Genomic DNA, 14,036 nt, shown 5'->3' with positions numbered 1-14,036 from the left:
TAACTGCTCCCTGAAGTCCTCAGGGCACCCGCTCAGGCTGAGGAGTAGCTGGTGCACAGGCTGCTGCTTCACGCTCCATATGGCTCTCCCTTCTGCACCAGTCCAGCCTGGCCTGTGACCTGGGCAGCCGCTCATTGCCTGTGAATTCTGGGGAACAGGCATGGTGGAATCATTTGGTGGGGGCATCTGAGTCTCCTGGTAGATTTCTAATGTCCTTTTTCCATGGGGCAGGGTTTGTTAATAGCTGCATGACCCAGCACAGGTGTCAGAGGGGCTGAAGAGGGCTGGAAGGTTTGCAGGGAGTTGATGCTGCCTTGAAGAATGCCGACCAGGGAGGGAGGTGGGGTGTGGGATGAACCCAGCTGCTCTTCCCTACCCTATGGGAGAAGTTACCTCGATCCTTGCGTGGTTTGTCCCAGCACATCTTACACAGGCGCCCCCAGGCTTCCACGTAGGTGATGGCTGTCTATTCCCTGGACAGCTTCTCTGTCTGCAGCCACTAAGTGGACTCCAAGGAATGTGAGTAGAAAAACCAGTTGCTTTAGGGTACAGAACACTCAGAGGTTTGTTTCTCATCCTAAGTGCTGGTGGCATAAAAATTGTCTCTCCCTCTTTCTTTCTTTCTAAGTAGAAGAGTGGGACTGTAGTGGGCGTAGCCAGTGTTCGTCTGGATGTGAGCGACACCGGTCCTTGGACCCTCATGCTTTCCTTTCAGCTGAGGAACCCTCAGGTGCCTGGGCTGGGCATACAGCCAGCTCACCACCTAGCTGATGAGCGCCCAGGCCAGCCAAAGCTAGGATGCTTTCAGGGAATGTCAAGCACGGCACCTCAGTTAGTGTTTTTTTTTTTTTTTTTTTTTTTTTTAGATTTCTTGCTCATCTGTTGTTGTTGTGAGATGATCATCTTGCTCCGTTGCCCAGGATGGTCTCAAACTCCTATACTCAAGTAATTCTCCTGTCTCAGCATCTTGAGTAGCTGGATTCTAGGCCTCCACTATATGCCTGGCTTACTCACACCATTTTGGAAACTGAGAAGAAAATAAACAATAACCCACAGACCCATCATTCTACATACTCTGTTAGCATGACGGTAAATTCACTTTTAGCCTTTGTGAGCATGGGTATATGTGGCTGCATAGGTGTACAGTGTTTCTCTTTAAAATTTGCCTACAGTTATACTGTATTACTCCTTTCATAACTCAGATGAGCACTATCTCCATAACCAACCATATCCTGAGTTTTTTCAAGTGGCGAAAAGCACATTCCATGTTACTGTTGTGTTTAAATGATTGTATGCTATTTCATTAAGTGGATTTACCATATCATAGTTTAAGCGTCCTATTATTAGACGTTAGCTCATTTCCAGCTTCTTAGTGTTATAAATAGTGCCGAGATGAAGGTCTTTGCACATAAAGCTTTTTCCTTATTTAGGATTATTTCCTTAGGGTTCTCAGAAGTGGAATTACTGGGTCAAAGAGTTTGAACATTTCTAAGGCTCTTGACACATATTGCCAAATTGCTGTACAAAAGGACTCAGCTGTTCCAAGTTCCCACCAGCAGGGTAAGTGAGCGTGCTGTGGCTGCATCTCCAAACATCCAGCTCCTGTTACAGATGAGGAAATGGAGCCCAAGGAGGTAGAAGTGGGTGGGGATCTGAGGGTGCAGTTTCTGGGAGAAGAGGTGATTCCTGGAACCCAAGCCGCAGGTTCCTAAGACACCTGCAGGTGTCTTAAGTCTCCTCGCCACCTACTTTTTTAAAAAATCATCTTCCCCTCTGCTCCCCTCTCTTTCCTTTTTGCTTTTCTTTTCTAGCAGTGTCCTGCTTCCTCCTCTTGTATATAGTCAGTGCTTACCAGGGTGAGGAGGTCCTTGGCCTCTGCAGAGTGTCTGAGTTCCAGGGCTTGAGTTCTAGTCCTGTCACCACCTTGGTGCACCTCACCCCTGAGCTCCTGCTTCCTCGCTGCTGAACGAGCTGTTCGTGCTGAGCCCTGCAGCACAGTAAGCAGCAGTAGGAATGGCGTGTGCTGCCAAAGCTTTCCTGGATCTGTCCAATGACTTGGCCTTAGGGTACTGAAGATCTAAACCAATTAACTACCTTGCAGCACCAGTTGGTTCCAGAGAGAATTTGAGGCCTTTATCAGGGGAGGCATGCATCAAGATAAGCGAGGAAGAGCAGGCGCTGTACCACAGTGTGCGTGTAGTTAACGAGATTGTATTGTTCACTCAAAAATCTGTGAAGGACGTTCATTTGGTGTTACTGGTATATGTTTCTTTTGTAACCACAATTTAAAAAATATAATAAATGTAAGAGATAAAGCAATATGAGGAAGGAAAGAAAAAAGAAACTGAGACATAAGGCTAGTTCGCTTGAACTTCTTGTCGCATCCTTCAGAGGGCAAAGAGTGACTTTGAACATGGAAGCTGCAAGCCGGACTGGGATATAGCTTAGTGGTAGAGTGCTTGTCTAGCATACACGAGGGCCCTGGATGTGAGCCGCAGCATCACACACACACACACACACACACACACACACACACACACGCCAAAGAACATACCAAAGCTCTAGACTCCCACAGGGCAGTAGAAATATAATGTGAATCATGTGTGTAATTTAAAAACTTTCTATACCCACATTTTTAACAAAGTGAAAAGAAACAGCGCACTTATTTTTAGCAATATTCTTTCTTTATCCCAACACAGCCAAAATATTATTACTTTAACATGTAGTCACCATGAAGAACCCCCGTTGGCTGTTTTATCTTCTTCCCCTCATTGAGTCTTTGCCATCTGATTTGTTCAGATCCCTTTGCACACTTCCCACATCCTGGCTTGGCACTGTGACCCCTTGCTATGTCGTGGAAGTGGTGGCTGAGGTGTGATGCTCCTTTCTGTCCTTAGTCCCATCCCTGAGAGGTGCGGGGGCGGGGGGGGGCTGCTTGTCCTTTGGAAGCTGGATGTGGAAGACAGTGAGTTGGGCCCTCTGTGGGTTCCTGGCCTAACTGGGGCATCTCAGAGCCTCCTAAAGGAAAAAGTTCTCCCGTTGATGATCTTGCAGTCAAACTAGAAATTTGAACCGCTTTACTGAACATGTGGCAGATGCAAAGAGTTACAGTGAGAGATGACACACAGCATAGCCTGCTGGAGGAGGCCGGTGTCAGCCAAAAGCCAGGGAGAGAGAGACAGCGGCATAACGAGACATTAGGGATGAACGGGAAAGTGAAGCCAGGATCAGAAAATTGGGACAGAGGAGAGGTGGGCATGGCCTGAATGGGGAGGACCTAGGGTTGAGCTTGGAGTATATGTGTAGGGGGTGAAAATACCATAACGTTTAGGTTTGATCTGATAAACTGGAACAGCTATTTTAGGCACTTGAACTGAGGAATGATTGGATGAAAATGGCATTTGACAAAGATTATCCTGGTGGTGGTGGCTCTGTGTGCTGGGAGGTTTGGAGCAGAACAACACATCCGGGTTTGGGGCTGGGGGTTGTGGTAGTAATGAATGGGAAGGCATCGTTCTGACCCATCCTTGCAAAATTACAGAGAGCTGAGCCCCTTCCCCAGGATCCCGTGTTGTCTCAGCCCTGGGGGTCTTGGGGTCATCTGATGGGTGTGCAAGGCTGCACGAGGCGATGCACACACCAGTCTCTCCGTCACTATGCAGCTGGAGAGTGTGGGTCCCCATAGAGAGGAGCAGAGAACCCTTGGTTCTGGAGGGGTGGGGGCTTTGTTAGGAAGCACTTGAGGTCCTTGTTGCTGGTGAGATAGGCTCTCCAAGCGCTGGGAGAGCTGGTTGCCATAGCAATGGGCACACATCCGCCAGTGCCCTGGGCAGGAGGACGGCAGATGGCTGCTTCAGTGCTGCAGGCCTGAGGGGAGAGCACCTCAGACTAGGGGGGCACCTGAACCCTAAGTCACTGGTAAGCAGCTCTGTAGGTCCTGGATGCCAGCTGGACTTTGTGAACAAACGGTTAGTGAACCCTTCCCTTTCCCACTGTATTCTTTGTCCCCCTCCGTGCTCTTCCTGCTGTCTCTGTCCCTCTGTCCCCTTCATTGTCTCTTTTGTCCCTTTCCCTTTCTTATCTGGCGTGTCAGAATTTGAGCCCAGGGATATACTTACTAAAGCCTTCCTTTCCTCAGCCCCCTTCTTCTACTGCCTCCCCTCTGGTTTAAAAAGTCTATTTGACTTAGATCAGAGGGCCGGGGGACTCGGGAGGGGACAAAGGTTGAGAGTGGGAAGGAACAGAGGGAGGGATTTCAGCCAGCACCAGGAAGTGCTTTTACGCCTGAAGATTAATGGCTGGAGCGCTGAAGTAGGACAGGAGAGGGGATAGTGAGCCTGGGTGTTTCTGTGTGTTACCTTCCACCAGATCACAGGAGTAAGGAGAAAGTCCGAACAGGCCGAGGAAACAGTGGGCAAGCCCCCTTCCTTTCTCCCTAGCTCCACCCATTCTCACGAACACCAGGGCAAGGACAGATTTAGCCTTTCTGTTTATTGTGGATTTGTGGAGGGAAAGGTGGGCGTTAATCCTTATTGGGCAAGGGGGAATGTCTTCCTGTCCCTCTTTCCCAATTCCAGGAGCTCACACTAAGTTTTCCCAGACTTCTGGGGAGGAGGGGGGCCTGTGAAAGGGTGCGGGAGGAGGCAGTACGCTGGCCTGCTCTTCTGTGGACACGGGCTTTCAAGTCCCACAGATGTGCGCTGAGTGCCTGCTGGGTGCTGATGTGCTGTGTTCTGCAGCCTGAGATCTGTCTACGGATGGTTTATAGTCCAGCTGAGGCTCGAAGTTGAGCGGGAGGCGGGTGCGTAGACAGTGCCACCAATCTCAGCAGGAAGGAATCCAAGAGGGTGACGAGGATTTCGGCAGGCAGGCAGAATGGACCGTGATGGGGAGGGAGGTGGCCGAAGTGTGAGGCAGGAGAGGACAGTGCAGATGCCAGGCATCTGTAGTGGAGAAGAGAGTCCAGGGGTAGGACCACAGAGGAGATCATTGTGGGGGGCCTTGAGGCACTTGATCACCCATTTGTTCTCACCAGGGAACCCAGAGATGGACGTGTCCCTGTGGATACTCTGCACCTCACACAAGACCTCCTAAAGTGGGAGCTTCACAAAGAGCAATTTCCACTTAAAAGTGAAATCGGTATATAGTAACATTCTTCCCTCCAGGCTCCTTGGGGAGCAGGCCGTTCTGCTTTGCTGGATTGCAAATTTGTGGCAGCATTTATTACTATAACTCTTTCTAATGGAAGCCTTTCTGAAATGCTTGCTTTGTCCACCTCCTTGAGTCATCGCTGATACCCTTGTTCCCGGGTGACCAGGGCTGTCTTCATGTTAATTAATTGTTGTCCTCTGCTATGGACAGGACAGGCTTGGGCAGGAATGGCAGAGGATGAAAAAGCAACAGCTCCTGGGGTTTTTGATAACTTCAACAACTTAACAAAACAAAACAAAACAAAACACCCCTCCTTTTGTTTCTTCTTCCCCATTAATAAACTGTGACTTATGACTTATCACAGAGCCTGTGCAGGCAGCTCCTCGCTCAGGCTCCGCCCTGCTCCCACGGCCAGTTTGCTATTTCTAAACTGCATGAATTTGACAAGTATATTATTAGAATTTGTGGAAACTAACCGTTATCAGGTACTTAGTGACAGTCTGAGATTATCACTTGGGAGTAGAGTTCTGAGCATGAGGGCAGAGTCTAAGTGACACCAGTGTTGTCCAGCAGGCTGCCTCTTCGCCCATTTCCTGTTTCACCTGTGCTATGTGGATGGATGAGGTACTATTGTAGGAACACTGAATTTTATTCATTCAAAAACAGTGTGATCCCAAGAAGGGAACATGAAAACACTTGAGTCATTAAGGTGGTAGGGTTGGAGCAATATCCTATATTATTTCTGATTTGGGTGAGAAAATATGTTTTCTTTTTCTTTTTTTTTTTTACTGGTACCAGGGATCGAACTCACGACTACGCGCTTCTGAGGCAGGCGCTTATGCCGCTGAGCTAAATCCCCAGCCTGCATAAAATACGTTTTAAAAATTATACTGAATTAAGTGAATGAATATCCTATCTTTTCAAAAATTAGAAAAAGAAATTGAAATATCATCTCAAAAGTTGTCAGGGGCTGGGAATATAGCTCAGTGGCACAGCGCCTACCTGGCAAGCACAGCGTTGTGAGTTCAATTCCCAAGGAAAAAAAAAGTGTCAGAAAAAAACTTGTTGTATCATTCTGGAGGCTTCTCAACAGGCTGGGCTGGAGGGAGGGTATAGAGGTGGGTGGCAGGTTGGGGGGCTGGCGCCCAACAGCAGTGAGCCCTGCCAGGCAGCAAGGGTGCTTTACACACAGGTTACAGTCTTTGTGTGATGCTGCACCCTAGAGGTTGGCATTCTCGTTTTATACATAGGGACATAGGCCTGGAGAAGAGGAGTAAGAACCCCAAGACCTCAGAACTCTGAGTGTATTGGCTTGAAGCCAGGTCTGTCTCACTCTCAAACCCAGTGCTCCTTTGACCCTTCAGGGAAGGGCTGTCATTGGTCACGCGTGTGCGCACCTGTGCCTGCAGGCAGTGGGAATGCAGCTCCCGAGCCGGGCTGCTCAGCCGTTTGCCTAGCGTGTACTGTTGGCTGGGCTCAGTGCATCTAGAGTCTTGTGTTCTTGGAGCTTCTTAGGGAGACTGGAGGCCTCCTGGCAGTGCTAATACCTGCCCTCCTCAAAAAAAAAAAAAAAAAAAAAGGAGTTTGTCTGTCTATCCTATGGTGCGTGGTGGTAAATGGATAAGGGATAGTGTTAAGGCTTTTAGTGGGATCTGGAAGTTGGGGGGACGGGGCATGCACATGTGTGGTGTGCGGCACAGAAAGAGAAAACCAGATGTAGGGGCTGGGGATTTAGCTCAGCGGCATAAACACCTGCCTTGCAAGTAGGTGGTCGTGAGCTCAATCCTCGGTACCGATAAAAAAAAAAAAAGGAAAAAGACAAAAAAAGGAAAATAGATTCTTATTTGGGCTGGGGATTTAGCTCAGCGGCATAAGCGCCTGCCTTGCAAGCAGACAGTTGTGAGTTCGATCCCCGGTACTGATAAAAAGGAAAAAGACAAAAAAAAGAAAGGGAAAAAAAAAAAAAAAAAGAGAAAACCAGATGCAAAGACAGAAAACAAGGAAGACAAACATGGGAGACAGAGCTAGGTAGAGACATGGACATGGTGCAGAAAAGGGAAATGGCATTTCCCCTCCAGGCCCTTGAGGACTTGGCACCCTCCCATGCTGGTGGGCTTTAGGGAAGCCTGGTGACTTCTGGCCTCTGTGGCCAACCCTGAAATGGGAGCATTGGAGGTGGGATCTGCGTCTCCGTCTCTGACACTGCAGACGGGCCGACCCCAGGAGTGACATGCCCATCGGGAGCTCACAGAGCCCTCTCATCAAGTGACTGCATTTTTGCTCCTTTTTCTCAGTTCTTAAAAGCCATGCACATCCCTGGAAAGTCTGTCTGGAAAGTAAAAACACCACAAAAGAGAAAAGATAAACACCTTCTATCCATTTTGCTAGCTGAAATTAACATAATACAGGATATACTGTTTTGTAACTTGCGATTCACCCTTCTGCCAGGACAGTAGTGGATTTTTAATTACATAAAGTAAACTAAGACAAACATTCTGGATGTGAGGAGGAGGTGCTTGTCTGAGTTAGCTCAGTGTCAGCAGCCATCGGCTCTGCCTCCATCTCTTAAGTCCTGGCCTGCCCGGGAAGATCTGGAAGTCCCAGAAGAAATAGTGGCGATTCGGGTGACTGTGGGGATGCAGATGAGGGGGCTGGCAACCCCCTGAGAGCTTGATGGTGGTTGGGGAGAGCTGTTGTAGAGCCATTGACCTCCACAGGCCCTGACTTGTCAGCCTGCAGGGCCATGAGGTACATCCTGGAGCCATTCTGCTAGTCTGCACTGTGAATGGTGCCCCTTACAGTTGTGTGATGAGAAATTGGGCTAAAACAAGAGCAACCCATTTTACTGCATTAACTTACCAGGAGTCCCAACCTTACAAAGGGCTGAGCAGTGTTTTGGAGGTGAAGGCATTTTGACAGGATCTCCATCTGTGTCATTTGGATCCTGGCAAAGGAGAAAGCAGAGGCCGGGCTGGAGCAAGGGGACAAGGGACAGCACAGGGAGTGTGCTTGGCTGGGAAAGGGGCATCCCCATCACCCACCCTCCGCCCCTAGATGCAAGGTATCTCCCTGTTCGGAGTGGGAAGTTATAATTGTAATTTTTAGTCTCTGTTTCCCAAGAGATGGTCTTTCACTGCATTCTGTCCAAGCTGCACTTGCTGCCCTCCGCAGGCCCTCAGTGGCACCTGAAAGTGTTTAGACGGTTTATGGTCATCAGTTGGGGAAGGGCGAGTTTGGCCTAGTTTAGTGGCTCAGTGGCCTTAGCGTTGGCATGTGCTTTCAAATTCTCAAACTGCAGTTAGTTCCCTTTCCTCGGCCCAGACCCACATCCCTTCCCTCCCTTTCACACATGCCTTCTTCCATCCTAGCCACCTAGCGTGAACGCATTCCCTGTGCATTCTAGGAGCTCCCGGGAACCCCTGGCCAGTCTGTTTGGGCAGCTGGTCCTTTTGCGGGTGCACTGGGCAGCCTCCAGGCCCCTGCGGGACAGTTGGGAAGTGCGCTGGCCCTCACCCAAGGCTGGATCAACATAGTATACTCGGAGCATTTGGCTTCTAGTATCCCAGAGTCAGCTTGGTGTGTCTCCTTCCAGGGAGGAAAGAGGCCACGAAATGTCCATCTTTGGCCCCTGACTCCCCAATTATAGCCTATAGCATAAGTGCAAGAGGTGGAGATTTGAGGGGCAGCCCACAGAGAAGGATGCAAATCTTAGAGATGGGTTTGCTGTCCTGGGTGGGTGAAGGGAAGAGGAGCAGGGCCAGGGCCAGGTGGTCCAGCCTCAGGCCACGCTGCCCCTGCAGCCTTCTTGGCCCAGAATCCCTGTGGGATTATTAGGAGGCACTTTACTGCATCCACCCAGCACTCACTCTTCTCTCCCTGGTGCCTCTTCGTCTCTGAAAGCAGCTTTTGATCCTCCTTTGGGGAGCGAACTGAGTAGGATGGATCAGTCCTCCCTGTAGGGAAACGCACCTGTGCTCTCACAGGGAAATCTCAGAACTGTTTGGGAGTGCCCAGCCTTTCAACTTCAGAGACGACCCATGCACACCACACCCAGGGCTCTTGCTAAGTGCAGGCAGCCAGCCCTTCTGGTGCTTCCAACAGAGTATACAGGAGGGCAGCAGACTTGGAAGCGCACTGGGAGTCATGTCAGGTTAGCAGGAGCCCGACACCAAACTGGGAGATCAAGTGGCTTCTAAAGGCTGTGCTGACATCCTGCCACTGGTGCCATGCTCAGGGAGGACCTGCTCTTCTTTCTACAAGCAGCAGAAAACGTCAGGTATGGCCACGAGCCAGGACTGCTGGAGAAGAGGCAGAGGAGCTGGGCTCTGTCCCCTGAGCTGATGGTTTTAAATATCTGTCCACTGACTGGCCCAGGACCCTGTTACCCAGCAACTTCATCACCTGGTCTGTCCTGGAGTGCCTGCCTCTGCAGGGCCACATGCCCTGGCCCTCCTTGGACTTCCTCCCTGGCCAGTCTAGAGAAAGACCAGAGTTGTCTGCAGCTCCCTACAGGCCTAATTCCCATGAGTGCTGGTTTCTTGCAAATGGGGCTCAGAGAGCCTGTATGGATGTCATGCACTCTGCTTTGAGTTAGTGTTTTATGGTACCCACTTCACTCTGGAGTTGACCCTATTCAGAGCCATGGGTGGAGAAGTACTTAATTCTGGTACTGACCTTGGGGTCAGTGAGAAAAGTCAGAGGTTTTTCTAACCTTGGGGTTAGTGTCCCTTTCATCTGCTTGTCACATGCTTCTCTGCATGTGCTGCGCTGTTGGGGGCTTCACTGAGAGCAAAACACAGGTGTGGACTTGGGCCACATGGTGGTGCAGATTGTCCATGCATGCAAATGCGGCAGGGACAGAAGTTTAATTGTCTTTTGCGAAAATTTCACATGCACTCAAGGACCCTCATGGTACTGGAAAACAAGTGACTCAAAGACTTGGGGTGAAGGCTTGGGAGTATATAGCCTCGCCTGGAGGAAAGTCCTGAAGCTGCCTTCCTAGCTCCTTTGCACCATTTCCACTCCTGAGCCAGACTTCCTGGCAGGGACCTTCCGGTGAGCTTTGTTGGGCACAGCCTGGGCTCACCCCTTCACCGCCCTCTCCTGTACTTTTGAGCATCAATTCTGTGACCCCACTCTCAGCTGCCTATCCCTCCCAGCTGTGTGGAACAACCAGTTCCTCCTTCCTGGGGCATTCCTCCACTGGCTTGGCCACCTCCCCCAGCCCAGGGCCTCATCTGCCCATGTGGATCATGGGCATAGGGCACGCCAGCTGCCGCCATCTCTTGTTTTTTCCTCCAATTCACTGCCAGCCTTCTCAACAGGGCAGCTCGCAGAGTGTATCCCACATGCACCGCCCCCCACCCCCATGCTGTTCAAATGGGCTGTTGGCCACGGTTGTGTCCCCTCAGCCTGGCGCAGCCTCCTGTCTGATCCACTCCTGGTTTTCCTCTCTGGTTCTTTCACTCTGTCTCTGGACTTAGCCTCTTGCCCTTTCTGCCCTCTCGAAGTGGTGGTTTTTCCCCAAGATGCTATCTTAGCTTATTCTGGTGGATCTTGTTCATCACCGTGACTCTGTTAATTGCCCCCCACACACATTGTACCTCTGGTGCAGTCTCCCTGGAGGTCCACTTGCAGATGTTCAGCTGTTTTGTATTGTGTCCTCGGGCCCCTCAGTCTCATTAGGGGTCATGTCCCCCCACTCGGTGTCCTCACCGAGACCCATTGCTGCTGCTTCTCAATTGCTTGGTCCTCTCCATTCTTGAACCTGCACCCCTCCCAGCCATTCTGCCTAGACCCTCATCATCTCCCCCTCTGGAACATAGTGACAGCTGTCTAACTGATCTTTGGCTTAGCTCTCGCTTTTGGGTCACCTGCCACATAGCTGGAATACTACATTTCCAAAACAGATCTGAGCATACCGCTTCTTTAACACATTCTGCCCGAAATACTGACTGATTCCCATCTGCCCTACAAGCCCTGCACAGCTGCCCTGCACCCCCAAGCTTCCCTAGGGTGCCCTGCCTCCGTTCCTCCCCACCCTCACCTGCATCAGAACCCCAGTCAGACATTTCCTCCTGCTTCCTGGGGCCACCCTCCAACACACAAGACAAGCTCTTCCCTGTCCTTCTTTGGTGCCCCCTCTGAGCCCACTTGTGGACCAGCTGCTGCCTGACATGCTTCTGTCTTTCTCCTCCTAGACTGGTGCATCTCCAGATCTGACACAGGCCTTATCTGTAGCTCATTTCTCAAACCTAGCAGAGTGCCTGGCCTGCCATTGGCGAATATGTGGTTACCTAACTAATGTTAAATGAAGACAGGTTCTTTCTTGTATCTGCCTTTTCAAGGAAAGACATCATTTTACTTGGCTTGAATGTCCCATATTTGTTACTGAAGTGGGTGCAGTGAGTGTGCTCAGAGGAGCTTGTGTCTACAAGCTTGAATATTTGTTCATTTTCATGACCCTCCTGATGTACCCCGTAGGCTCCTACCTTCTCCGATGCAGGTCAGATCCTGGGTGGTGAATCCATACTCCCAGCTTCATGGATTTGGCTGCCTTGGTTTCTCCCACAGCCTCCATTTCCTGTGAAAGTAAAGAGCTCTTAGAGTCCAGACTCATTTAAAAACATTGTAATGTCATACTGACTCAAACTTTACTAAGGAAGTAAATAGCAAAACAAAAAATCATGGAAGCCATTTCTACACCTGCTACCAGTGATTTTGGGAGCATTCCTGGAGTAGCTCATCCCCAGGAGTACAAGTGAAATCTGTGTGTACATATGTATGTCTGGGCACATATGCATCCGAATTCTATAGGGTTCTCTATTTGTACTATTAGTGATAGAACGTAGCCTTGAATATCACTGATTTTTTAAAAAATTACATGGACTGGGTATTGATCCTAGGACCTTTACACTGAGCTATATCCTCAACCCCTTTCATTTTTTATTTTTGAGGCCAAATCTCATTAAGTCACTAATTGTCCCAGCATTGGGCATGAACTTGTGATCCTCCTGCCTCAGCTTCCCAGAGTGCCAGGACTACTACTGTAGGCCACATGACTGTGTCCTTTCCTGTTTCGGAGTAGCCACGTCATGCTCAGGTTGCCTGCTAAGCCAACAAGCTCATGACCACTTGGATGCACTGAGAAGATACTACTGCACTACTGTAGAGCCAGTCACAAGCATAAGGGGCTGGTGGGCAGCATAGGGTGAAAGTTTGTGTGGCCAGGAAAGGAAAAGAAGTGGTCAGGGTTGGTTCCTGAGTCCCTTGGGACAGCCCAGGAGGGTGGGGTTCAGCAGCTTTGAGGAGAATGACCATCATGGGATTTCTCATCAAAACCAGGATATGTGGTCGGGCAGGAGGTGAGAGGGTGCTGTCAGTCATTTCTGGGATGATAGGGGTCACAACCCTGTACGGAAAATTGAGCATGTATCTCACTGGCGCAGGAGATGCCTGTCCTGAAGGCCTAGCAGCTGCCCCTGGAGCAGCCCATGGGTAGAAGTCTCAGGGTCCTGAGACTGCCAGGCTGGCAGTGGGCTCCTCGGGTGCCTGCTTCTGGGCCACGGCCACTCAGCCCAGAAGCCAGCCTAGTGCCCTCTGCTCACCCAGAGCCGGGTGACAGCAGCCCGTGCACACCTGCTCCCGAGGTCCCAAGGAGAGCATGGCAACCGTACTCTGCCTCAAAGATCTCCTCTCCTGGCCCTGTGGCCACCATGTTCTCATCCATAAAGATTGACTTAACAGAACACAGCTCTGAGGGCTGTCTTGGGATTAGACAGAGGGTGACGGTGAGGATGGCAGTTCTCTGCGTGTAACCAAAGAAGTCTTTTTTTTGGTCAACTATTGAGAGAGAGGAAAGAACTGTAATGATAGCCAACCTTCACACCTTTGGGATGTAACTGTTTGTATTCTCTATTTTACACTTGAGAAACAATGACCCAGAGAAGTTAAATAAGTTGTCCAAGGCAACACAGCCAGTAAGTGGTGCAGTGACATGGACTCCAGCTTTCCCAGATGACTCAGAGATGGCCAAGGCTCCATGGGTGAGTCCTAGAAGCTGGAGGGAGCAGGGATTAATTGAAAATGTTGGCAGGTCTTCCCTCCTGCTTGGATCGATCTCTGCCTCACCAGCCGGAGAGTGGAGGATCATAATTTCAGGCACTGAGTCTGTGTGTCTGGCTGGGGCTCAACATTGTCCTATTTATAAAAGATTTGAATAAAAAAAGTATTTTGGCTCTGTTGACATTTCCTCCTTCTTTCTTCGTTCCTCCACTTGTCCTCTCCCCCACAGCTCACACAGACTGTAGTGTGTGTGTGTGTGTGTGTGTGTGTGTGTGTGTGGCTGCGGTGGACATTTTTTGCCCCTAGAAGGATGTGCCCAGCTCTCCTGTGCAGGGCAAATGTGTGGCTCTGGCTCCGGGGTGGCCTCTGCAGGAAGGGCAGTTTCTTGGATCGAGCCACCCGGAGCTGGCTGCTGCTTGGCTGTGGGGTTTGTCTCTGGTTTATTTACTTACTGGGGTGGGAAGGGGAGCAGGTGGAAGGGGGAGCCGTGTTCAGATTGTTCAGAGACATCTGCTGTTTGCAGTAACTCGCCAGCCAGGCAGAGCTGCTGGGTGGCTAGTTTTGCAGTGTTCCCTGTAAATATTTTGACTTCAAGGACAGGGGCGGAGCCCCAGAGACTTTCAGGAGACTGAAGGTTCGGTCTTCCCAGTGCCTGGGTCCCCCAGAGACTTCAAAAAGATTGAAGGTTTGGTCCTTCTTGGTGCCTGAATTCCCTTTTCCCTCAGCCCAAGAGGTGGCTCTTTGAAAAGCAGGAAGGCCAGGATGGTTCCAGTGGCTTTTTGGGCTCCCTGGGTTCTGACTCTAAAACCCAAAGGATCATG

General features: G+C 50.2%; 1 protein-coding gene across 3 annotated transcripts in view; it reads left to right on the top strand.

Moving 5' to 3' along the window:
• The window catches only part of Adcy5 (adenylate cyclase 5), a 136,148-nt gene that overhangs the window by 42,311 nt on the left and 79,801 nt on the right, over window positions 1-14,036 (top strand). Inside the window, exon 1 of one of the 3 annotated variants that reach the window (XM_063225090.1) lies at window positions 1,450-1,560. The exons of 1 other annotated variant lie outside the window; for it this stretch is intronic. Coding sequence is in view for 1 of the 2 variants with exons in the window: in XM_023562601.2 (XP_023418369.1) it covers window positions 3,942-3,968 (27 nt within the window). In the remaining variant the exon portion in view is untranslated. Of the gene's footprint in view, window positions 1-1,449; window positions 1,561-3,830; window positions 3,969-14,036 lie in introns of those variants that run through there. One more of the 3 variants, XM_023562601.2, reaches the window with a different exon arrangement.

Source organism: Cavia porcellus, unplaced genomic scaffold, assembly GCF_034190915.1.
Source record: "Cavia porcellus strain 051 isolate PalLab524CR breed Dunkin Hartley unplaced genomic scaffold, mCavPor4.1 scaffold_15, whole genome shotgun sequence".
In the NCBI taxonomy this organism is placed as follows: Eukaryota; Metazoa; Chordata; class Mammalia; order Rodentia; family Caviidae; genus Cavia; species Cavia porcellus.
Note: the sequence above shows the minus strand (reverse complement) of the source record. Positions and strands in the feature narration are given on the sequence as shown.